Here is a 25,809-nt window from a genome sequence, read left to right as displayed (position 1 = left end):
CGTGTATTTTAGCCCAGGTGTTTTCTTTTTTTGATATTTTTATTTATTTATGAGAGGGAAAAAGAGAAAGAAGAGAATGAATATGGGTGTGCCAGGATCTGTAGCCACTGCAATCACTGGGGAATTGAACCGGGGTCCTTTAGCTTTGCCGGCAAGTGCCTCAACCCCTAAGCCATCTCTCCAGCCCAACCCAAACATTTTCTATAAGGAAGCAGTGGTTGACATGCTGTCATCTATGGAAGATGTGAAATGTTAGTATTTTAAAGGTTGTAAGTTTAGACATTTATCCTACCTATAACTGTGGGCTAACTCCAGAATGCATAACCCATATACTTCAACACAGAGGGGCCAAGGGGAGGTAGTAGGTAATGGATGAGCCTAATAATGGTAGCAAATTGACTATGTTCACTGAGGACAAAACTAATTAATAAAAAAATAAATAAATAAAAAGGTCTTAAGTTTAATATGAGAACAGAGAGGCTGTAGCTTAACCTTTGTATGTTTTGTTTAGCTTGAAGAAACAAACAGTATGCTAACCAAAGATGTTGAATTATTACGAAAGGAAAATGAAGACTTGACCGAAAAAATGAGGAAGGCAGAAGAAGGTACGCAGTTTTTCCTTAAAAAATGCTATTGAAAGCCGGTCATGGTGCTTTAATCCCAGCACTCGGGAGGCAGAGGTAGGAGGATTGCCATGAGTTTGAGGTTACCCTGAGACTATAGTGAATTCCAGGTCAACCTGAGCTAGAGCAAGACGCTACCTCGAAAAATAACAAAAACAAGGGCTGGAGAGATGGCTTAGCGGTTAAGCGCTTGCCTGTGAAGCCTGTGGACCCCGGTTCGAGGCTCAATTCCCCAGGTCCCACGTTAGCCAGATGCACAAGGGGGCGCACGCGTCTGGAGTTCGTTTGCAGTGGCTGGAGGCCCTGGCGCGCCCATTCTCTCTCTCTCTCTCTCTGCCTCTTTCGCTCTCTGTCGCTCTCAAATAAATAAATAAAAATGAACAAAAAAATTAAAAAAAAAAAACAAACAAACAAACAAAAAAATCCGTTGATCAAATTGATACTTAGTTGGTTAGTTGTGCATTAGGTTTTCAAATGTGTTTTCATATATTAATTAGCTCCTGTAGCCTTCTATAATTCCAGCACATGGTAGTGGGTTGGAGGCAGGGCAATCAAAAATTAAAAGGCAAGTTTGGCTCAATGAGACTGTCTCAAAAAAAGGGAGGGCTACACTACCTCCACAAGACCTCATAATAGGAGGAAAAGATGATAACATCAAAATAAAGGAGATACTGATGGGGGGCCATCGTGGAGTTTGGAGTTGTGAAGCAGAAGATGAGGGGGAAGGAATTATCATGGTTTATTGTCTGTAATTATGGAAGTTGTCAATAAAAATAATTTTAAGGGGAGGGCTGAGGAGATGGCTCAGTGGAGAAAGGTATTTGTTCCACAAGCCTGCCAACTGGAGCTTGGATCTACAGCCCCCGATGCACAGGGCACATGCATTTGAATCCCCGGGCGCCTACGGTGATGGGAGCAGTCAAGACAATGGGAAGCTCATAGGCCAGCTAGTCGGGCCCTCCCATGGCAAACAGCTGTAAGAGAGACAGTTCCTCACACGCCGTAGAAAACCAGCACCCCAAGGTGCTCCCACATGTCACACACATTCCCGTACACTAGCACACATCATGTGAACACATTCACAGTCACTGTGTAATATATGGTAATTGGAATAATTGACACTGGAATGCAGATTGTGTAGTGTTGTACAGTGACATTTTACGTAATTGGTTGGCAGAATTTAAGTTGAAGAAAGAGGAAGAGATCAATAATCTTAAGGCAACCTTTGAAAAGAACATCAGTACCGAACGAACCCTTAAGACACAGGTAGGTGTCCTCTCAGCCTTTCCCCTGAAAGGCTGTAATTGAATTTCTGTCATAAGTCAGAGGTAATTACTGTTCTATATACATCATTTCCTAAAGTTGAGCTCTTTAGAATGAATAAGGCAAACTCTCGCTGAGTAAATATTAGAAGACGTCTGTGGGAAATAGGATTTCAATAGACAGTTAGTTCATCTGGTAAATGCTCTAGTAATAGAGTATGATTTGGATTGTTTTGAAAACCTTTGGCCAGAAAAACATGAAGAGAAACCATTTGACTGAAAGCCAGAGAGGTGGTTAGAAAAAAAGTAAGAACCTCTAGGAATGGCAACGTCATGTTGCTGTGTATTGGATTGTCTAGCAGAACTGTCTATTAAAACTTGATATTTTGGGCTGGAGAGATGGCTTAGCGGTTAAGCGCTTGCCTGTGAAGCCTAAGGACCCCGGTTCGAGGCTCAACTCCCCAGCCACGTTAGCCAGATGCACAAGGGGGCGCATGCATCTGGAGTTCGTTTGCAGTGGCTGGAGGTCCTGGCGTGCTCATTCTCTCTCCCTCTCTCTATCTGCCTCTTTCTGTCTCTCTCAAATAAATAAAAATTTAAAAGAAAAATTTAAAAAAAGAAAAAAACTTAAAAAAAAACTTGATATTTTGACGTGAGACCCTACCTTAGGCAGGGAGAAAAAGGAAACTTTGTTATCATTAAGTTACCCAGGAATTCATAAACTAATAACTAGTTCAGTTGTTGGCCATAGATGATGGCATACACAGGGCAGATTGAAGGAAACACAGAAAGCTTCCATAGCAGTGGTCTTGAGTGTCTTGTTACATTGACTTTTCATATACTTCCTAATAGCGTCCTGAATTTATTTTTAAATAAATGTGTTAGATTTACTATTAAAAAATCCAAATATGTGTCAGAATTGCTCAGGGGATCCTCATCCTAAATGGTACCTAGTCTATGTGGAAACGATTGATTGTCATTTGTGAGGGGGTTCTGGCTTAATGGAGGAGAAGGAATCTGTTACTTTATTTATTTATTTATTTATTTTTTCCTGCTGAAAAGTAAACCATACGTTTGTTGGATACTTTATCTTATGTAGCTGGCCTAAGAGCCTGTCTCATTTTGAATGTACTTCTTTCCTTCTGGTCGCCAACAACATGCACTTGCTTTTTCATTTTCAGGAGGGTCTTTCAGTCAGGGCCTTGTCCCCGTGCTTCCTCCTCCTCTAGACGGTAGATTTCTCTGTGGTTTTCTCCCCTACTTGTGATGCTAGCCCTGCCGGCCCTCTACCACGCCATTTCCTGTTGGTCATCGTTCACTTCGTTGTCATAAACTAAGAAAAAAGTGGGGGGCTGGAGAGATGGCTCAGCAGTTAAAAGTGCTTGCCTGGAAAACCTAATGACCCAGGTTCTACTCCCCAGTACTCACATAAAGCCAGATGCAAAAAGTGGCACATGCATCTGGCGTTCCTTTGCAGTGACTATAGAGGCCCTGGCACACCCATTTCCTCTGTCTCTCTCTGCTTGCAATAAATAAATAAATAGTTAACGGAAAATAGGCACATATTCACTTCTCCGATTCCCTTTTGGCTATTCCCGTAACACTCCTGCCTGCCTCTTTGTGAACTGCATAGCTTATGCATCTGTCGCCTCTACTGGATTGCAGTTAGGATGTCTTTGGAGCATAATTGTTTCCCTTTTTGTATTTGGTGCTCAATAAAGTACCTTCAATATAGTAAGTACTGTATAACTATCAAATAGTGAATGCATTTGGAAAACCCAGTTCTTGTGTTGGAAGACTAAGTCAAGCCTAGTTCCTTGTACCTCCAGTTGTGTCCCAGCCTCCATTAGTTTGCCCTCATCTCGCACAAACAATCCTGCTTCCTGATTTTGAAAACAAATTCATTTTAATAGAGATTTAAATTGAATGCTTTTACTAATATGATTTTGATATTTGAATAGGCTGTTAACAAATTGGCAGAAATAATGAATCGCAAAGATTTTAAAATTGATAGAAAGAAAGCTAATACACAAGACTTGAGAAAAAAAGAAAAGGAGAATCGAAAGCTACAACTGGAACTTAACCAAGAAAGAGAGAAGTTTAACCAGATGGTAGTGAAACATCAGAAGGAGCTGAATGACATGCAAGCGGTAAGGTTTATGCATGCACGCACATGCGGGAAAGGCTCCTTTCCTAATGTGTTTGCGCTGTATTTACTGTGTACTGATTTATCTTACTTAGATTGGATTTTCTTAAATAAAAGTTTATATTTTAGAAGTTATACTCTTCAGAATTTGATCATTATTACTCTAATTTGACCATTTATCTTGAGAAAACTAGAAAGATGTTCTATTTACCTCTCAGTTTTCCTAGTTTAGGTAATTTCTGCCACTTAGCAGCTGGGTGATCAGAAGCCCTGCATTAAGGAAGACAATTCAAAGACTTTTATTATTTCTTTGTTTCCAATTGATTTTAGAATATGGCTATTATTATGTTGATTATTTTAGGGTCAAGATTTTGAAGTATTTATTTCTCTAGTGAAGACTTCTGGAATCAGAACATCAAGCTTAATTTTTTGATGCTTCTAGCATATTAATAATATAAAATTATGAATGTGGGCTTGTGGTGTAAGACAGTTCTGTATCCAAGCTGTGACTCTGTTCTTGATAGTTTATCATTCTGAAAAGTTGTCTATACCTTTTAATTGTTTTCCCCCCCAAGATAATGTCTCACTCTAGTCCAGGCTAACCTAGAATTCACTATGTAGTCCTAGGGTGGTCTTGAACTCCTGATGATCCTCCTACCTCTGCCTCTCGAATGCTGGGACTAAAGGCGTGCGCCACCATGCCCGGCTTGTCTGTACCTTTTAAACTAATTCATTTGTAGCCCGAAATTCTGTCCTAATGTTTGAAGCACTTTGTTTATGCCTTATGTTAAAAAGAAAAGAAAGGGAAGGCCCTCATAGAATGCAAGGAGAAGAGGACTGCTTCACTACTGGGAAAGAATTGACTTTCCTGCAGGAGGTCAGAGTCAGAGGTGGTGGCCCTTGTAAGAGTAGCTCACAGCAGGAGTCCCATTTACTAGGGAACCAGTCAGGAAGAGTGACTGGTGGAGCCCAGCAATCTGGGCTAGCCGGGGTAACCCTGGTTTTGAAGGAAAACAAAATCTGTAGTGGTGAGCATTCATGGATTAGTTCCAGATCATAGTCACATAAGCGTTTTAGATGTGGAAAGTTATTTGAGTTTGATGATTTTGTTATCTTGGTGTTTTCCTAAAATAGCAATTGGTAGAAGAATGTACCCATAAAAATGAACTGCAGATGCAGCTGGCAAGCAAGGAGAGTGACATTGAGCAACTGCGTGCAAAACTGTTGGACCTTTCGGATTCCACGAGCGTTGCGAGCTTCCCCAGTGCTGATGAAACTGACGGGAGCCTTCCAGGTAAGAATTCCATCCCAGCCTTCAGCGTGACTCCAGTGCTGTGGAAATTCCCAGTTGTTTTCATGTAGAGTCTTACCTTTGTCATTTTGTCCATGAGTTTTTAAAGAAGGAATTGTTGTTCATATCTAAGACATAAGCTGGTTGTAAACTAGGTATGTTTTATGGAACAAAACCCTGGAACAAAACCAATCATAAGGAATCTTAGGCTATTAAAACACAGTCCAGAAGCTATCTCCAAATAAAAATTGAGCACCTTAACTCCCTGACAAAAGTTGAAACCAGGACTTGGAGGGCTTCGCAGTTAAAGGTGCTTGGCTGTAAAGCCAAAGGACTCAGGTTCGGTTCCCCACATAAGCCTGATGCTCACAGTGGCACATGCATCTGGAGTTCCTTTGCAGTCACTAGAGGCGCTCCCTCCCCCCTTGCCATATAAATAAACCAAAAAAGTTGAAAGTTGAAACCACAGCTTCAACCCCTCACTAGTTTAAGAAAATCTTGTTTTGTGAGTAGCAGCTGGTGGATGCTTTATCATTTTGGTGCTGCAGCTAGGAATTGTACTTAATAAGCAAAATCACAGCAGCTATATACTGCCTGCCTATGAGTTAGTCATGTGCTTTCACTAGACTTTGTCAAGTTTTCAGTGTGAAGAAGTAGATTAAAAGCACTGGGAAGGCCCCCGTGGTGGCATGCTCAGGAGACAGAGGTTAGATCACGGTGAGTTCGAGGCCACCCTGAGACTCCATAGTGAATTCCAGGTCAGCCTGGGCTAGAGTGAAACACCTCGAAAAACAAGCAAACAAACAGAAAAGTTAATAAGGATCTTAGCTTAACAGAAGATACTACTTACTTTTTTTAAAGTTTCTTATAAGAAATTTGGTTGTGTATAGGGATTTTTTCTTGGTCAGGAAAGTGGGACTCAACATGGGAACCAAAGAAATTCCTATTTACACTCCATGTGTTCCCTCCGCTCATGCTGTGGTGTTTTTACTTCTGCAAAACCAGGGGTCGGGGAGGGGAAGAAGGACTGTTTCCTGTTCTAATGGTAAAGGAATTCCTTCTGTTTTCCACCTTCTGCCTCTCTCAGGCCACCTGCCTCTTGAAATTTGTAGGTGTTCCTTGTTGTAGGGAGATCAGTTGGGATTTAGTTGTCAACTGCCTAACCATCTGTCTGAAGTTAATCTTACCAGCAAGAATATGACTTTTAGAGGTCTTTGGCTATATTGATTCAGTTTTTTTTTAAACTGAAATTACAGTTTAATTCCATCTTTGTCAACTCTCAGATACTTCTGGAGTAAAGGGATCCTTTGTTGTCAATAAAAATCTTGAACATATCTTTTCTGTTTCATCCATTTCCAATTTACTTTATTTCTAATATCTTACACACACCTCAACTTTTTAATTAAGTATAATTTTTTTAAAATTATATATAATTTAAACTATGTATAGTTGGTATATCAGAGACATACCAGTGAATGAACTTTATTAGGAGTTTTTTTTGTTGTTCTTCTTTTTTTTGTTGTTGTTGTTGTTGTTTGTTTGTTTGTTTTTTTTTGGTTTTTTTTTTTGGTTTTTCGAGGTAGAGTCTCACTCTACCCAAGCTGACCTCAAATTCACTATGGAGTCTCTGGGTGGCCTCAAACTCACAGTGATCCCCCTACCTCTGCCTCCCAAGTGCTGGGATTAAAAGCCTGGCTTTCTCACACCATTTTTTTGTTTTGTTTTCTTTTGTTTTGATCAGGAGATTTTAATAGAAATAGACCTCTAGAGAGAAGGCAATGAGCTCTATCCTCCGTCCTGGTTTCCTCAGGAAGGCTTCCAAATCTGTTGGTGGTTTGATTTCAGAACTCTAACTTATTTGAACTTAGACATCAGTTAGCAAATAGATTTGTGCTTTTACTGGCTCTATTTTGAATTTAATATTTACTTATTTACTCGTAAGCAGAGACTTAGAATTTTGGTGTGTTTTCAGGAATTTTGTTTCTAAAGTTTTCAAACCTCAAAGTACTTGTGGCCATTCTCCATTTGTATAAAAAGAGATTGATTGGGTATCTCTCTCTCCCTATCACTGTTTTGTTAGTGTTGAAGTTCACAAAGATCATAACAACCTTGAGTCTTAATTTTCCTATTGGCAATAGAAATTAATGAGTAATCTTTATCAAAATTATTTTCTTTCTGCAGTAGATATTATTCAGATGTCTAAGCTTTCTTGAATATCATGACTATTGATTTTTACTTAAGTTTAGAACATTAACAAACCAATTTGCATATGAAAAGAACCCTGAGTGGATATTTACTCGATAATTAAAATAATGGTTTTTTTGAAATACAGATTTTTTTAAAAGCTTAGTGATATGGCTTTCTTGGTGGTTGTCTACATGAACTGATACTGCCTTTTTATTATTTCTCTGAACTTTCTTCATTTAATGTAAAAGCTCTAATTTAACTTTCTCAAATGTCTAGAGCTCAGCCTCTCATCTTTCTCATTGGGTATCTTGTCATTAATTAGATTAGTTCTCTCCTAAATTTCTCGTTTCTTTTTTTTTAAACTTTTTTGGTTTATTTTTATTTATTTATTTGAGAGCAACAGACAGAGAACGAGGCAAAGAGAATGGGCGCGCCAGGGCTTCCAGCCACTGCAGACGAATCCCAGATGCGTGCGCCCCCTTGTGCATCTCACTAACGTGGGTCCTGGGGAATCAAGCCTCGAACCGGGGTCCTTAGGCTTTACAGGCAAGCGCTTAACCGCTAAGCCATCTCTCCAGCCCTCATTTATTTCTTTTTTAAATTTTATTTATTTATTTATTTATTTGAGAGAGAGAGGAAGAATCAGAGAGAAAGAATGGGCATACCTTGGCCTGTAGCCACTGCAAATGAACTCCAGACATATGTGCCACCTTGTGCATCTGGCTTATGTGGGTACGGGGAATCAAACCTTGGTCCTTAGGCTTTGCAGGCAAGTGCCTTAACCATTAAGCAATTCCTCCAGCCCTAAATTTCTCATTTCTACAATTTTTTGTTTTAGTTCATTTCTGTCTTCAGCCTTCTTTGACAGTGCCATGTCAATACAGAAATTTTCCTGAGGGCTGTAGTTGGCCTTCTGCCTGAATGAAACTTCTAATGGATGATGGTCTTCTTAGTCTCTCCTTCCTCCTGTTATTGTTGAACTAGTTGTCTGAAGAGAATGTAGAAGATTAGATATTAAGACTTGCTGTCAACACTCCATTAATATGTTCATTATCTCTTAGGAATTTTCTGCATCATCCTTTTGTCTCATCCACCATTATCTCAGGCTCATAACTGAAACTTGAGAGCGGTGGATTGCTGGAGTGTTTCCAAGTCCGTGATTGAATGAGGGTTTCTGACTTACCCTCTCAGTGATTTTTAGATAATGTATTACAGTTATTGAGCAGTAACTGGTTTCATTTTCTTTCTTGAGTCACTTTTGTATATAACAAAAATACTTTAAGCTGGGCCTGTCTCTCTCAAGCTGTATGTGATATGTGAAAGTGAACCTTGATAGTCTTGAGAGATGAGCTTTGATGTTTAAACGCAGTATCAGCTGTCAGTGTTCATCTGATTAGCTACTCTCTCTTTAGGTAGCAGGATCTGTTGACATGTCTGTAGCTAAAATTGCTCTACAAGTATAGAGCAATTAAAGTCAGAGCCAGGTGGCTTTTGTACATCATAGCAAATTGTTGGTGATAGTCTAGAGTTAGAAGTTCTCCATCTCAGTTTCTCTTGTTTTTTTGAAGATCATGTGTGTGTGTGTGATGTGAAAGCTGGAATTTATCCCATTTTTCTGTCACATTGCCACCTTAGGTCACAAGTGGTTTTAGAGCGACTCTTCGTGCGTAAGAGCTAATAGGGTGTGTCAGCATGCCCTGCGCACCGTTACATAGGAGTAAGGAGGAGAGGAAGAGAGGCTGTAGTGTTTCAAAGCCGGTTCTCATTGAGCTTAGTTAAATTCCTACCGGGCATGGAACCAGAAAGCATGACATTTGGGCACACATGCTAAGAGAAACTGGAGGGGTTGGGGTACTTTGAAATACAGAATTTTGTACAAATGTCAAGATTTCTCAGCATTTGTTTTCAGTCACTAGTATTAGACAGTCCTAATTTTTTCATTAATGACTATTTTTCCTTGTTACAAATCTTGATGTTTTCCAAACGACACTATAAAAGCAGAGCATCAGCTGTTTTTTTTTTTTGCAACATTAATAATGTTAATAATAACATTAATTCTAAACAATATTTTTCTCTTTGTAAGGTAAAAATACCTTTCTTTCTTTTTTTTTTTTTTTGGTTTTCCGAGGTAGGGTCTCACTCTAGCCCAGGCTGACCTGGAATTCACTATGTAGTCTCAGGGTGGCCTTGAACCCACAGCAATCCTCCTACCTTTGCCTCGAGAGTGCTGGGGGTAAAATGCTTTTGTATGATCAGATCAGTATATACTCAGTATCCTTCTGTTACTATTTAATGTAAAAGGGGTTAATTAAATTGTAACCACTATTTACAACTAATGGCTTTAATTCAGAAAAAGGTAAAACCAGCAAGTAATCAGCAAATGTTTATCAGATGTACATTTTATGTGTTAGATGCCATAGGGTATATGAAGCAGGTGTTAGGGTAGGGTCTCTGCTCTCACAGACTTAAAAGGAACTACGTAAGGAAGTAATAATAGCATTATTGATGAAGCATATAGTAGTCATTGAAAAAACAGCTAGGAGAGAAACCACTAGGTTTTGGGTTTTTTTTACTTAATTTCTTATTTCCTCTACTTAACCTTGTTTTTATAAGAAGGCCTCACAAAAGCACAGAGGCATAAAATACTCAGGAGAAGTAGAAACAAGAGGAAGATTACAAACTAGCTCATTATAGTCTAGAAACATGAGCTCAAAAAGTAAACAGTCTGAGTTTGACCCCTAGAGCTTTTACACACAGGTGAGTAGCAAGTCAGTCACCTTCCTATGCCTTACTGTCTTCATTTGTAAAAGGAAGGTTGGAGCCGGGCGTGGTGGCGCACGCCTTTAAGCCCAGCACTCAGGAGGCAGAGGTAGGAGGATTGCTGTGGGTTCAAGGCCACCCTGAGACTCCATAGTGAATTCCAGGTCAGCCTGGGTTAAAGTGAGACCCTACCTCGAAAAACCAAAAAAAAAAAAAGGAAGGTGATAGTGGAACCTGACCTGTATTCCCAAGAATATGATAGCCTATATTCTGGGACTGAACAAAAGGTGAATATGAGCCGGCCATGGTGGCGCACACCTTTAATCCTCACACTTGGGAGGATGAGGTTGGAGGATCGCTGTGAGTTTGAGGCCATCCTGAGACTACATAGTAAATTCCAGGTCAGCCTGAGACCCTGATTCAAAAAACAAAAGGTGAGTATGGGATGTCACTTGTGAAGCACTGGCAGTCAGTGGTCAGCAATGTCCTTCATGGTTACTGTTGCCTGTAAGACGGGGCTCTTAACTTTTAAGTTGTGTGAAAAAGAAAACCTGATCCATTAGGATCATAATCTGAGCCATGGCATAATCTGGGGATCTGAACTAAGGTACTCAGAATTACTTTTTTGTTCTTTTATGTTTTAAATATAAGCAGGTTGATAATGGAAGAACTTAATTTGAGTTTTCTTATCTTCAATCTGACATAATCATTTCCAGGGTTTGGTTTTTTGTTTTTTTTGTTTTTTTTTGAGGTAGGTTCTCACTCTTATCTAGCCCAGGCTAGGTAGTCTTATGTAGTCTTAGGGTGGCCTCAAACTTATGGTGATCTATCTACCTTTTCCTCCCGAGTGCTAGGGTTAAAGGCATGTTGCCACCACGCCTGGCTGAATAATATATTTCTAAATGTAATTGATACGAGTTTCTTTTTGACAGACTTATTCTAGCAAATGAGTTTTTCACTGCAAACAAACTCCAGATACCACCTTATGCAACTGGCTTATGTGGGTACTGAGGAATTGAACCTGGGTCCTTAGGCTTCACAAGCAAATGCCTTAGCCACTAAGCCATCTTTCTAGCCCCTGTTATAATAATTTCTAATGGGTCATCTTTATTCCTCAGATAATTTCTTTTTTAAAAAGTATATTTGTATATTTTTTATTTATTTATTTGAGCGTGACAGAGAGAGAGAGACAGAGAATGGACATGTCAGGACCTCCAGCCACTGCAAATGAACTCCAGATGTGTGCACCACCTTGTGCATCTGGCTTACGTGGGTCCTGGGGAATCGAGCCTCAAACCAGGGTCCTTAGGCTTCACAGGCAAGCACTTAACCGCTAAGCCATCTCTCCAGCCCCTCAGACATTTTTAATAAACACAAGTTGCATTTAGCCAGGTATGGAAGCACACACCAGTGAGCCCAGAACTCAGGAGGTTGAGGCAGGAAGACCTCGAGTCTGAAACCAGCTTGAAGCTACATAGGTTCAATGGCCAACCTGAGGTATACACTGAGACTGTCTTCTCAAAATGTGAGGGCTGGTAATGTAACTCCATGCTAGAACACTTACCTAGCATGCCCAAGGTCCTGGGTTTAATATGAACACCACAAATAATCATGTTTAAGCCGTAGTGATAATTGTTATAAAAGAACTTGATTATAATGGCAAAGCAATGTGTCTGATACATACAAACTGGTTTAGATATTAGCAGTTGACCAACTGACTTTTGTGTCTTTTTCTGTTCATTAAATTATGATATTCTAAACTTAAAATAGTTTATAAGTTGGACTTGTATTTTAATTTTATTATATTTAGTCTAATTGGCTAGTTTATAGAATTAAGTGTCCCAGCAAAATTTGAGCAATTTTAATGGAATTGTTGAGTGTTTTACCAAAGTTTATCAAAATATTGTACTGAGAAACCAAATAAAATGCTTGTCTCTTATTCTTTATATCTAGTTGATTCTGCCTGCATTCCTTATTTATTTCTCTCCTATTCTTGTCTTCTGTGAGTAATAGGATACTTCTGTACTTTGCTTGCTCTTTCTTGTGTAAATCATGGCTCGGATTTGTTCCACTTGCTGCATCTTTTTTTTTTTTTCATTTTTTTTCTTTTTGCCAAGTATTTTTATATGAATGTTAAGTGATATTTAAAGTTTTCTATATTGTCTCCCATTTAAGCTGCAATCCATTCAGTCTTGCCTGGCTCTTAAAGACATTGTTACTTCAGACTTTTTAACTGGGTATTTAACGTTACTTTTATGGGGAAAGTGGCTTGGGATTTTTTTGTGCAATATTTGTATGGCCATTAAAGTTGATTTGTGTGATTGAAGCATGGACGAGCAAATTGTAGCGTTTATTCATGTAGCTGTTTTCTGTTGCCTGTTGCTGCATGCTGTCAGACAACCTGTAGTTTGTCCTTTGCTTGCAATTTAAGACTGACTACCAGATGTCTGTTTTTCTCCTAGAGTCAAGAATTGAAGGTTGGCTTTCTGTACCAAATAGAGGAAATATCAAAAGATATGGATGGAAGAAACAGGTACTGTATGTGAAATTTTCTGTGGTGTTTTGTTAAAATAGTTTACTTTGAAGCATACTAATATTATTAGTAACTGGATTTTGGAGTACTGCAATGTAATGTAGTTATAAATGGCAAATACGCTTGTCACTGTGAGCCAGGTTACTCTTGCTCTTTTCATTGTTCCCTTTTTCTCATTACAGTATGTGGTAGTCAGCAGCAAAAAGATCTTGTTCTACAATGATGAACAGGATAAGGAACAGTCCAGTCCCTCTATGGTCCTGGACATAGAGTAAGTTGCTTTTGAACAAATGTAAAACTCACTCCAGCTATCTTATGATAATGAATTATTTTCAGACATGACTATTTTACATGTGTGCTTCATGCTGCTGCTGCTGCTGCTGCTGCTGCTTTTCTTTGAAGTCTCAGGGTGGCCTCGAACTCTCTGCTGTCCTCCTACCTCTGCCTCCCACATGCTGGGATTAAAGACGTGTGCCACCAGGGCCGGCTGCCTTTGTGCTTCTTAAGCAATATTATCTATGTTACTGTTTATCTTAAAAACTTCATTATCAATATGAAGTATTACTTTAGCTACATGTGAGAAAGAAAAATTTGCATACCTGGTTCATGTACTTGAAACAAATATTGTATTTCAAGTATTTAGAGATTTTGAGTTCAGACAGCATCTCATATAGTATAAGATTGTTTGGCCATCAGACTGAACAGTCCATGGCTTATGCTAAAAGGAACAAGAGACATATCTGTTCTTTTCTAGTAATAATATATGAGAGAGGCCAAATAAGTCCAGAGTTTCCTCTTCCGTTCATTCTAAAACACTACCCGTGTTATCATAGTAGTAGAGTGTATATAAAGATAAGTTTCAGGGCTGGAAGGATGGCTTAGCAGTTAAGGTGTTTGCCTGCAAAGCCAAAGGACCCAGGTTCAGTTCCCCAGGACCCACCTTAGCCAGATGCACAAGGGGGAGCATGCTTCTGGAGTTCATTTGCAGTGGCTGAAGGCCCTGGTGCACCCATTCTCTCTCTCTCTCTCTCTGTCTGTCTAATAAATACTAAAAAATAAATAAATAAAAGTGGGCAGCCTGACTGCCCACAGTTAAAAAACAAAAACAGATAAGTTTCATACCTCCATTAAGAAGCCAGGTGTAGCGGCGCACGTCTTTGATCTCAGCACTCAGGGGCAGAGGTAGGAGGTATCACTGAGTTTTGAGGCCATTCTGGGCTAGAGTGAGACCCTACCTCAAAAAAAAGAAGAAATTAGAAATCTTAGAATTAAATATAAATTCAATGTGAGATGTGTAAGTGCTATCCAAGTGAAATGTAGCCCTAAATAAACTGTTAGCATTCTTTGGACTTACGTGGTTGTAGAGCTGGTTAAGGCGGTGTGCCTGCAGAAGTGACAGGGACTGGTGCTGATGCTTGAGCTCGGGCTGTGAAAGCATTAGTTGTAAGTGACATATAAGCATGGACAGTCATTGAGGGTTTTAGGTGGGTGACAGACGTTAGGGTCTCTCTGCAGTCTGTCTGACTTTATATGAATGGATGGAATACTGAACCTGGGCTGGAAGGCTTTGCAAGCACCTTTAACATCTGAGCCATCCTCCTAGGTCCTTGAGCATCTTTTGACTTGTTTCTTTGCCATCTGTATGTCCTTTTCAGTGAAATGTGTGTCTTTTGCTACAAATGGGACTTGGTAATGACTTACTTATTTTCATCTTAGTAAATTATTTCATGTTCGACCTGTAACCCAAGGAGATGTGTACAGAGCTGAAACTGAAGAAATTCCTAAAATATTCCAGGTAAAAATTTTAAATTGTGATTCTGAAGGCTTTTTTTTTTTAACCTAAGTACTATACCTGAAATAAATATAAATCTTTTCAGTGTTTTCATGCATTTAGAACTTTTATTTATAAATTAAGATCTTGTTAAACTTTATCATTCCTAAATGCAGATATTATATGCAAATGAAGGTGAATGTAGAAAAGATGTCGAAATGGAACCAGTACAACAAGCTGAGAAAACTAACTTCCAGAATCACAAAGGCCACGAGTTCATTCCGACACTCTACCACTTCCCTGCCAACTGCGAGGCCTGTGCCAAACCTCTCTGGCATGTTTTTAAGCCCCCCCCTGCCCTGGAGTGCCGAAGATGCCATGTTAAGTGCCACAGAGATCACTTAGATAAGAAAGAGGACTTAATTTCTCCATGTAAAGGTAAGGCATGGCACCTGCTGGTGCGTGCGTGTGTGTGCGTGTGTGTGTGTGTGTGTGTGTGTGTGTGTTTTCACCTTATTAAAAAAATTTAGATTTAAATGCTAATGACATAATTTGATGTTACGTTTTCTATACCAGCGTGAAGAGTTAGTTTAGAAGATGTAATATTTCCTTACCAAAGAGAAGACTTAGGTTAGAAAATGTGATGCTCTTTTACCCAAGTGAAGGGTTAGGTTAAAAGACATTTCTTTTTAAAATAAAACATTTTTAAGAAATTCTACTTATTTATTTGAGAGTAGGGGTACAGATAGATGGGGAGAGGATGGGCATACCAGGGCCTTCAGCAGCTGCAGACAAACTCCAGACTCATGTGCCACCTTGTGTGTCTGGCTTATGTGGGTCCTGGGTCCTTTGGCTTTGCAGTAAGCACCTTAACCTCTAAGCCTTCTCTCTTGCCCAAGAAGACATATTTCTTTACTGACATGAAGAATTGTGTTAGAAGATGTAGTATTTCTCTACTGAGGTGAATAGTTAGTCAGAAGATGTAGTAAAGTAAATGTACTTTAAAAGTAGATGTACTGAAGTAAAGAGTTAGATCAGCTGGGTGTGGTGGCACACACCTTTAATCCCAGCACTCAGGGAAGCAGAGGTATCACTGAGGCCAGCCTGGGACTACAGAGTGAATTTCAGGTCAGCCTGGGCTAGAGCATGACCCTACCTCAAAAAAAAAAAAAAAAAAAAGTTAGGTCAGCAGATGTGGTATTTGACACTTGTGAGCAACATGGAAACCAGTCCTTTCACAGGGCAACTGATTTAGTGTTGAACCTAATGTGGGGGGTGAGGGGCTGGTGACACATCCTCTAATCCCAGTGCTTTGGAGGCTGAGATAGGAGGATCACAGTGGGTTCGAGGTCAGCCTGGGCTAGAGTGGGACCCTGCCTCAAAAAAATAAATAAAATCACTCCCTTTTTGGTGTGTGTAGTTTATGGGATGTATGTCTGCAGATGCATGCGCCCTGTGGGTATGCATGTACAGAGCAGAGGAAGATAGCGGTTGCAATGGCCTTCATCATTGCTCTGCCTGGTGTCTCTGAGACGGTCCCTCACAGGACCCTCAGCCCCCCAGTCTTCAGCAAACTGTCTGGCTGTGGGGTCCCAGCATTCTCCGGCTCCACCTCCCCTCTTTACTGGGATTACAGGCCTGTGTGATTATGCTTATTTTTTTTACATGGGTGCTTCAAGTAAGTGTTTTCAGGGGAAAAAAATACAGATTTATAACTATTTTAATATAAGAAACTCAGTGTTCTATAAATACATTCGTTTCTCTTCTACATGTTTTTGTTTCTGATTTTACATCATTTGTTATGACTGTTGGTTTTGATTGTTAAAAAAAATTAGTCTTAATTAAGTTTAGAAAGGGATATTATTTAAGCATGATTAAGTATATAGTAAGTCTTTTAAATATTTGAAAAATTGTACATTTGATAGGCTTGTTTTTTTTTAATATTGTGTAGTTTTAATTGCTTTTTTTTTAATGTAGTAAGTTACGATGTAACATCAGCACGAGATATGCTGCTGTTAGCATGTTCTCAGGACGAACAAAAAAAATGGGTGACACATTTAGTAAAGAAGATCCCTAAAAATCCACCATCTGGGTTTGTCCGTGCCTCTCCTCGAACACTTTCCACAAGATCCACTGCAAATCAGTCTTTCCGGAAAGTGGTCAAAAATACATCTGGGAAAACGAGGTAAGGATTGAAACTCTGACCTTGCATTTATTGATGTCTGCCAGCTGTGGGATGCGTCCCAGCATCTTTTGCCCAGCCCATCCGCTTTACATGTGCACTAGGAATAGGACCTGAGCCAGGAGTACCTGCAGAGACATCATAGCTGAATACTAACCTTTTTAACAAGATGAAAATGGTTGGATACTCTTAAAATCAGAAACCTAATTTTTTTTTAAATTTTTTATTTGTTTATTTGAGAGCGACAGACACAGAGAGAAAGACAGATAGAGGGAGAGAGAGAGAATGGGCGCGCCAGGGCTTCCAGCCACTGCAAACGAACTCCAGACGCGTGCGCCCCCTTGTGCATCTGGCTAACGTGGGACCTGGGGAACCGAGCCTCGAACCAGGGTCCTTAGGCTTCACAGGCAAGCGCTTAACCGCTAAGCCATCTCTCCAGCCCAGAAACCTAATTTTTTATGATTAACACTTTATTATATATATATGGGGGGGTGAGGGAGGGAGGGAGGGAGGGGGGAGAGGCGGGAGAGGGGGAGAGAGAGAGAGAGAGATGTTTTCAAGGTAGGGTCTCACTCTAGTCCAGGCTGACCTGGAATTCATTATGTAGTCTTAGGCTGGCCTTGAACTCACAGCTATTCTCCTACCTCTGCCTCCCAAGTGCTGGGATTAAAGGCGTGCACCACCACACCCAGCTTCTTTTCATCAATTTCATCAATTATAGCTAGGACTTTATATATGACTTGCAGTTTCCTTATACATTAGGTTATCTAATTGTTAGAAATTAGCAAGTGAGATACTTAGTTCTATGCTGTCTTACCATCCTAGGGCTAGCATACATATGGCATGGACTTAGCTCACGTTATTTTAATCAATTAGTGAATGACTTTCTGTGGGAAGACTTGAGGCACGGTCTCAGTCTGTCCCAGGCTGACTTGGAACTCACTCTGTAGCTCCAGGCCAGCCTCAAACTCACAGCGAGCCTCCTATCTCTGCCTCCCAGGTGCTAGCGTGAGTGCTGGGATTAAAGGGGTGAGCCACCATGCCCAGCAAAGAGAATTACTCTTTTTTTAAATGAAAACAGGTTCACGTACAACTTTCTTCATTTTTCTGCTGTGTTGGCATAGCTATTTTTTTTAATAAAAATTATTTAGTATTACCAGCAAGTATGGTGTAATAAACTTCCCAGTTAAGTCTTCTCTCCTTTGATCTCAATTTTTCGTGGATTAAAAAATATATATTTTAGATGCTATTACAGTTACAGGACTTGAGTAAATCTTTTCTTGAGAAAAAGTTAAATCTCGTAATAAGTTTCCGTTTTACACATGAATGAATGAAGCTTAAAGAAATTGAGCAGCTTGCGAGACAATAATAATGTTGTAGTCCAGTTCTAAAACTTGGGGTTTTCCTCCTCCAGTACCAAGCATACTCCCCCTCAAGTGCAGTTCCCAAGGTGAGAGGCTTGTTGTTTTACTCTAGAAGCTGAGACCTAACACTCATTTTCCTCTCTGCTGATGTCTCCTATATCTGCTAAGCACCTTTCTTCTGCTCTCTGTAACCAAATCTTGTTCCTTGAAATGACTCGGGCTTTCCTTCTGTGCTCCTGAGATGCCATCTTGTCCCACGCTGTCGAGCACTCGAGTCTGTAGAACACTGCTTCAGCCATCTGGGTGTTGGATAGACGCTTAACACAAAATGATTTAAAATAGTATTGTGGGGCAGGAGAGACGGCTTAGTGGTTAAGGCATTTGCCTGCAAAGCCAAAGGACCTCGGTTCGATTCTCCAGGTCCCATATTAGCCAGATGCACAAGGGGACACATACATCTGGAATTCATTTGCAGTGGCTGGAGGCTCTGGCATGTCCATTCTCTCTCCCTCTCCTCCTCCCCTCTCAAATAAATAAATAAATATTTAATATAGTATTATGTCAAAGTAAGGAAATGTTGTAGAAAAAGAACAGAAGTGCAAAAGGAGATGATATTAAGTATAGTTTTTCTTTTGTTAATTGTTACTTATTTTGTATAAATTTATATATTTTCCTTTCCTCCTGGAAATGGGGGGAGTGGTGCTTCACACATTCAAGCCAGGCACACTAAGCCGCACGTCTAGCCCTCCTCACAATTGTAGCTTCTTGTCTTTTTAAACCAAGCAGATTTCTTCAATTACAGGATTTTTTTTCTTCCAACAGCTAACCATGTGACCTACTGCCCTGTGGAATCTCGTGGGATGCTACCTGATGAACCAGGCTTTTCTAACCATGCAGAGCAGACAGGCTGTTTCTTTGACACAAGTACCACAGGCTTCAGGGTTAGGATTGCTGTTAGTCTGTCCTTGCTTCGGCACAAAGCACACTGAGGGTTGTTTTTTTGTTTGTTTTTCTTATTGCGGGTTTGCCTACAGGTAGATTAGATTAATTATTACTATGTAATGCAAGTACAATTGGGGGAAAGCTTAGCTAGATATATTTTTTTAAAAAGGTGCTGCCTTTTTGGATCTCTAAGAAATCGCCTGTCAGTCATGATAGAACAGTTTCCTCATATGAGTGAGAGGAAGGAACTTTCACTTCCAAGGGGAATGGCCATCACTATCAAGATCAGCTCATGGAAGGAGGAAAGAAAATATCTCAAAATGAGACAAGTTTTTTTTTTTTTTAAATGACTTAAGTTTTTGTGCTCTTGCAAGACTACACAAAACTATGTTAAGAAAGCAGTGATATCACTTGAACTTCAATGCCCTCACTGTAGAATTGAAAAGCCTTACTGTTGATTGCCCATAGTGGACTTGATGGAGAAATTAAATATCGTACATTATGCTTTACAAAATACTGTATATGTTTCAGCAAGTTTGTAGAGTGGGGAATGGGAGAAGACAAAAGAGTTACATTTAATCTATGCATTTTTGCCAAGCCATATTGAGTTATTTTACTACTAGAGACATTAGGAACTAACTGTACAAAAGAACCAGATTTAAAAGCATTTTGTGGGGTACATCATTTCTGTAATTGTATAATGTGTTTCTTTGTGGTTTTAAATGATAAAGACATTAAGTTAACAAACATATAAGAAATGTATGCACTGTTTGAAATGTAAATTATTCTTAGAACACTTTCAGTGGGAGTTGTGTTGCCCTTTTAGTGCCTTAATTTGAGAGAATTATTTTACTGCCATGAGTACAGATTTTTCAAAAAATTATGTGTGTTGGTGAGTTTTTTTAATTGATAATTGGTTTAATTTAAAATATTTAGGTTTGTTGGACTTTCATAAATTGAGTACAATCTTCGCATCAAACTACCTGCTACAATAATGAATGGCTTTATAAAACTATCTGCAAAAATATACAAGGTTGCACCAATATTTAAAAAAAAGAAATATTCCAATATATCTATGATGTTTTCCAGTTAACATAGGAATTACCACATAAATACTGTTAAACTCTTGTCCAATAGCAAGAGTTGATTTGTATGGGCAGTATGATTTATTGTTTATTTTTTTAACCAAATACCTCCTCAGTAATTTATAATGGCTTTGCAGTGATGTGTCAAGTAAGAAGCACTGGAAAACTGATCGTCTCGAGGATGATATGCATGTTCAAGGGGTATTGAAAGCCGCACTGATGGATATGTAATAATAAACATATCTGTTATTAATATGCTAATGACTCTGTGCTCATTTAATGAGAAATAAAAGTAATTTATGGATGGATACTTTTAATGATGACTGCTATGGTGTTTTCTTGTGGCTGGAGTGAATACATAACATACATGAAATAATTAATAAATATTTGTAAATTCCATGACTAGATTAAAAATATATTTTTAAGAAATAAACCTTAGTTATTCTTAATAAAAATCACCACATGCTTAGAAAAATAAATAAATAAACCTTAGTTAGGGCTCTAAAGCAACAAGGGCTATTGTTCACATGAAAAGCCGGCTAATTCTCTGTGGGTTCTTGGAGTTCCTCGCATCTTATGAGCAGAGGCTATAATGACCTCTGTTGTGGATTGTCATTTCCAGAGGCACAGTCAGCAGCTTTGGGTGATAGAATGTCTCCCTTCAGAGGTTTGTTTACTGCCAGTATGAGAATGTCCCCCCGCCCATGGTTTAAAGTTGAGCAGGTTTGCTTGAGCTTAGACGAAAGCTTGGGGTTCTATAAGCTTTGGGCTCTTCAGCTGCAATACAAAGTCACCGTGAGGCCATCATCTGCCTGGGCCCTCTGTTACCTCAGGTGAGACGGATGGGGGACCTGATGGATCGGGAAGCTCAACTGCTTGTTGTGCTGTGAGGAATAAAGTCATTTGCCTGTGACCCAGACATCTTCTGCCCAGGATCTGTGAAGGTGGCAGGCTAATGTGTAGCTTGTAAAGTGGGGATATCAGATCTTTCACTGCCTGGCAGTGCCCTTATTACCTTCTTTTTTTCTGTTTATTTTTTGTTAGTTTTTATTTTCACAATTTTTATTAACATTTTCCATAATTATAAAAAAAATCCAGGCTGGAGAGATGGCTTAGCAGTTAAGCGCTTGCCTGTGAAGCCTAAGGACCTCGGTTCGAGGCTCGATTCCCCAGGACCCACGTTAGCCAGATGCACAAGGGGGCGCAGGCGTCTGGAGTTCGTTTGCAGTGGCTGGAGGCCCTGGTGCGCCCATTCTCTATCTTTCTCTCTCTCCCTCTTTCTCTCTCTGTCTGTTGCTCTCAAATAAATAAATAAATAAATAAATCCCATGGTAATCTCTCCCCCCCCCCCGCACTTTCCCCTTTGAAACTCCATTCTTCATCATATTACCTGCCCATCTCAATCATTGTACTTACATATATACAATATCAACCTATTAAGTACCCTCCTCCCTTCCTTTCTCTTCCCTTTATAACTCCTTTTTAACTTACTGGCCTCTGCTACTAAGTATTTTCCTTCTCACGCAGAAGCCCAATCATCCATAGCTAGGATCCACATATGAGGGAGAACATGTGGTGCTTGGCTTTCTGGGCCTGGGTTACCTCACTTGTATAATCCTTTCCAGGTCCATCCATTTTTCTGCAAATTTCATAACTTCATTTTTCTTTACCGCTGAGTAGAACTCCATTGTATAAATGTGCCACATCTTCATTATCCACTCATCAGTTGAGGGACATCTAGGCTGGTTCCATTTCCCAGCTATTATAAATTGAGCAGCAATAAACATGGTTGAGCACGTATTTCTAAGGAAATGAGATGAGTCCTTAGGATATATGCCTAGGAGCGCTATAGCTGGGTCATATGGTAGATCAGTCTTTAGCTGTTTTAGGAACCTCCACACTGATGTCCACAATGGCTGGACCAGATTGCATTCCCACCAGCAGTGTAGAAGGGTTCCTCTTTTTCCACATCCCCGCCAACATTTATGATCTTTTGTTTTCATGATGGTGGCCAATCTGACAGGAGTGAGATGGAATCTCAATGTAGTTTTCATCTGCATTTCCCTGATGACTAGTGACGTAGAACATTTTTTTAGATGCTTATATGCCATTCGTATTTCTTCCTTTGAGAACTCTCTATTTAGCTCCATAGCCCATTTTTTGATTGGCTTGTTTGATTCCTTATTATTTAACTTTTTGAGTTCTTTGTATATCCTAGATATTAATCCTCTATCAGATATATAGCTGGCGAAGATTTTTTTCCCATTCTGTAGGTTGCCTCTTTGCTTTTTTCACTGTGTCCTTTGCAGTGCAAAATCTTTGTAATTTCATGAGGTCCCAGTGATTAATCTGTGATTATTACCTTCTTATTAATTTTTTTAAATTTATTTATTTGAGAGTGATAAACAGAGAAAGAGGCAGATAGAGAGACAAAGACTGGACGTGCCAGGGCCTCCAAACACATGCGCCCCCTTGTGCATCTGGCTAACGTGGGACCTGGGGAACCGAGCCTCAAACCGGGGTCCTTAGGCTTCACAGGCAAGTGCTTAGCCGCTAAACCATCTCTCCAGCCCCCTTATTACGTTCTTAGAACCATTCCCAAGGTCCAAATATAGAGAACAGAGTTAATAATAAATGCAAGAAAGAAATTTAAATGAAATATTAATCTGAGCACAAGATTGTTGAGAAGTGAGCATTTTTGAGGAATGATTCCTAATGAACCTTGCAGAGCCAGATGGGCTGGAAAAGCTGCTTCCTCTTCTAAGCTCAAGAATCCACTTGCTCCCAAAGTATACCAACATTGTGATGCTCTGGTGCTGGGATTAAAGGGGTATGTCACCATGCCTAGCTCCTCTTGCGACTTTGGAAGCTTGAGTCCACACACTGGGATTGCTGCCAACACTGTCTCATCAAAACAAGCTCTGGGGCTGGAGAGAGGGCTTAGCGGTTAAGGTGCTTGCCTGCACAACCTAAGGACCCATGTTCAACTCTCCAGATCCCATGTAAGCCATATGCACAAAGGTAGAGCAAGCACAAGGTCACATGTGCTCAGTAGGTTGTGCATGCATCTAGAGTTCGAGTCCAGCGGCTGAAGCCCTGGCATGCCAATTCTCCCCCCCCCCACACACACACACACGCTCGTGCTCTCTAAAATAATTTTTTTTAATTTAAAAAACAAGCTCTGGGCCTGGGGAGATGACTCATGGGGTACAAGCGCTTGCTCTGCAAGCACAACACAAGTTTGGAATCCCAGATCCCACAGAAGCTGGACATGGTGATGCACATCTGTAATTCCAACTCAAAATGGGAGATGGAGACAAGAATCCCCAGAAAGTCATGGACCAGCTGGCCTGGCGTTTGCAGTTGTAAATGAGACCATGCGTCAAGCAAGGCGGAAGCCAAGGATCATCACTGGAAACTGTCCTCTGACCTCCATAGGCACACTGTGACATGCCCCCCCACACATACATACATTCATACATACATACATAAAAGCTGGGCGTGGTGACACACGCCTTTAATCCCAACACTCGGGAGGCAGAGGTAGGAGGATCGCAGTGAGTTGGAGGCCACCCTGAGACTGCCGAGCAAATTCCAGGTCAGCCTGGGCCACAGCGAGACCCTACCTTAGGAAGAAAAAAAAAAAAGCTGCAGGAGATGGCTAATTTGTTAAAGGTGCTTGCAAAAGCTGCTGGCCCAGGAATGGGCACACCATGGTCTCCAGCCACTGCAAAATGAACTCCAGACACATGCACCACCTTGTGCATCTGGCTTCTGTGGGTACTGGGGAATCAAACCTGGGTCCTTAGACGTCGCAGGGAAGCGCCTAAACCACTAAGCTATTTCTCCAACCCTGGTCATTATATTTTGACATAATATGTATCCAAATAGCTATTTATTTAAACTTTACAAGGGTTAGGGGTTCTACTGTTAGGAATAATTATTTTCATTGTACAGTTGAGAAAGCTGAACAGGTTGGAGTTTTTTCACTCAGTTTAGGAAAATTTTATAAGCTGAAAGGTTGCTTACAAAACTTACCATTTGCCCAGTGGAGATGGTTCATTTTCTATTGAAAATCCACTGTCCTTTTTGCATCATAATTGAGTTTAAGCTTGTCATCTGTACTGTGGTATAGACTCCATTTCACAGGCTTCCATGAGCTAGGCTCAACCATGTGAACATTTTTTTAACATTTTTGTTTATTTATTTGAGAGAAACAGACACAGAGAGAGAGAGAGAGAGAGAGAAAAAATGGGTGCACCAAGGCCTCCAGCCACTGCAAATGAATTCTAGACGCGTGCACCCCCTTGTGCAGCTGGCTAATGTGGGTCCTGGGGAATCGAATCCTTTGGCTTTGCAGGCAAACACCTTAACCACTAAGCCATCCCTCCAGTGCTATTTATTTATTTATCTGAGAAAGAGGGAGAGAGAGCATCTCCTTTTTAAATAACATTTATTTTATTTTTTTATGAGAGTGAGAGAATGGGCATGCCAGGGTCTCTAGCCACTGCAAATGAACTGCAGGTGCATGTGCCACCTTGTGCACTTGTGCGTATGGCTTACCTGGGTTTGGGGGAATATAACCTGAGTCCTTAGGCTTTGTAGGGAAGCATCTTAACAACTAAGCCATCTCTCCAGCCCCCATCTTTTTTTGAGGTAGGGGTCTCACGCTAGCCCAGGTTGGTCTCAAACTCATGGTGATCTTCCTACTTCAGCCACCCAAGTGCTTGGGTTAAAGGCATGAGCCACCACGCCTGGTTTGCATGCTTGCTAGTTAGTATCTTAACTCCACCTAAAACCTATGGAATCTGCATTTTATCCAGATCCCAAGTGATTCCTACTCACAATCAATCTTGAGAAGCACTTCTGTAGCACAGCTAGTTTTTGGAGGGAATGTTGGGCCACGAACAACCTTGTCGTTGCTCGCTCCTGCCTCTTCCCATTTTACCTTCTCTAAGCAGCTGGATCTCAAAGCCTCTGTGTTATAGCAGCATGCGTCCACTTGATCATCTGTTGATACCAACCTATGTTTTGCATTCATTTAGGAATAGTTACTGAATACCTTATAAAGCAAAATACTGTTCAAAGTTCCTCAATTATTTAATGTTAAACTTTTTTCTTCCAAAATTTTATTATTTAGAGAGAAAAGCAGGAATTAAGTAATAATGCTATAAAAGAGTATACGAAACCAGGTGTGGTGGTGCACACCCTTAATCCCAACACTTGGGAGGCAGAGGTAGGAGGACCGCCATGAGTTCGAGGCCACCCTGAGTGAATTCCAGATTAGCCTGGGATAGAGGAAGATCCTAATTCAACCCCCACCCAAAAAAGTATATTAATGTTATCTGTGTATCTATGTTTCATTTCACTTGTTTTTGGCAGTCTCTGATAGGCAAAATAATGATCCAGGGCTGGAGAGATGGCTTAGCAGTTAAGGCATTTGCCTGCGAAGCCAAAGGATCTAGGTTCGATTCTCGAGGACCCACACAAGCCATATGCACACAGGGCACAAGCATCTGGAGTTCGTTTGCCGTGGCTAGAGGCCCTGGCATGCCCATTGTCTCTCTGCCTCGCTCATCTCTCTGCTTGCAAATAAATAAATAAATAAAAATAATGACCCAACAAAGATATCCACATGCTAATCTGAGAGGGAAAATGTTACC

At 40.3% G+C, this 25,809-nt stretch overlaps 1 protein-coding gene across 2 annotated transcripts in view; it reads left to right on the top strand.

Moving 5' to 3' along the window:
- Nucleotides 1-20,463, top strand: part of Rock1 (Rho associated coiled-coil containing protein kinase 1) — a 131,347-nt gene extending 110,884 nt beyond the window's left edge. The window contains exons 24-33 of one of the 2 annotated variants that reach the window (XM_004654825.3): nt 512-605; nt 1,801-1,889; nt 3,847-4,035; nt 5,166-5,325; nt 12,732-12,802; nt 12,985-13,073; nt 14,519-14,597; nt 14,750-15,011; nt 16,551-16,758; nt 18,942-20,463. In XM_004654825.3, the coding sequence (XP_004654882.1) occupies nt 512-605; nt 1,801-1,889; nt 3,847-4,035; nt 5,166-5,325; nt 12,732-12,802; nt 12,985-13,073; nt 14,519-14,597; nt 14,750-15,011; nt 16,551-16,758; nt 18,942-18,945 (1,245 nt within the window). In that variant the 3' untranslated portion in view covers nt 18,946-20,463. Of the gene's footprint in view, nt 1-511; nt 606-1,800; nt 1,890-3,846; nt 4,036-5,165; nt 5,326-12,222; nt 12,272-12,731; nt 12,803-12,984; nt 13,074-14,518; nt 14,598-14,749; nt 15,012-16,550; nt 16,759-18,941 lie in introns of those variants that run through there. The other variant, XR_006633659.1, reaches the window with a different exon arrangement.
- Nucleotides 20,464-25,809: the final 5,346 nt, after the last annotated feature.

This window comes from Jaculus jaculus, chromosome 15, assembly GCF_020740685.1.
Source record: "Jaculus jaculus isolate mJacJac1 chromosome 15, mJacJac1.mat.Y.cur, whole genome shotgun sequence".
Classification (NCBI taxonomy): domain Eukaryota; kingdom Metazoa; phylum Chordata; class Mammalia; order Rodentia; family Dipodidae; genus Jaculus; species Jaculus jaculus.
This window is presented reverse-complemented; position numbering and strand designations above follow the sequence as displayed.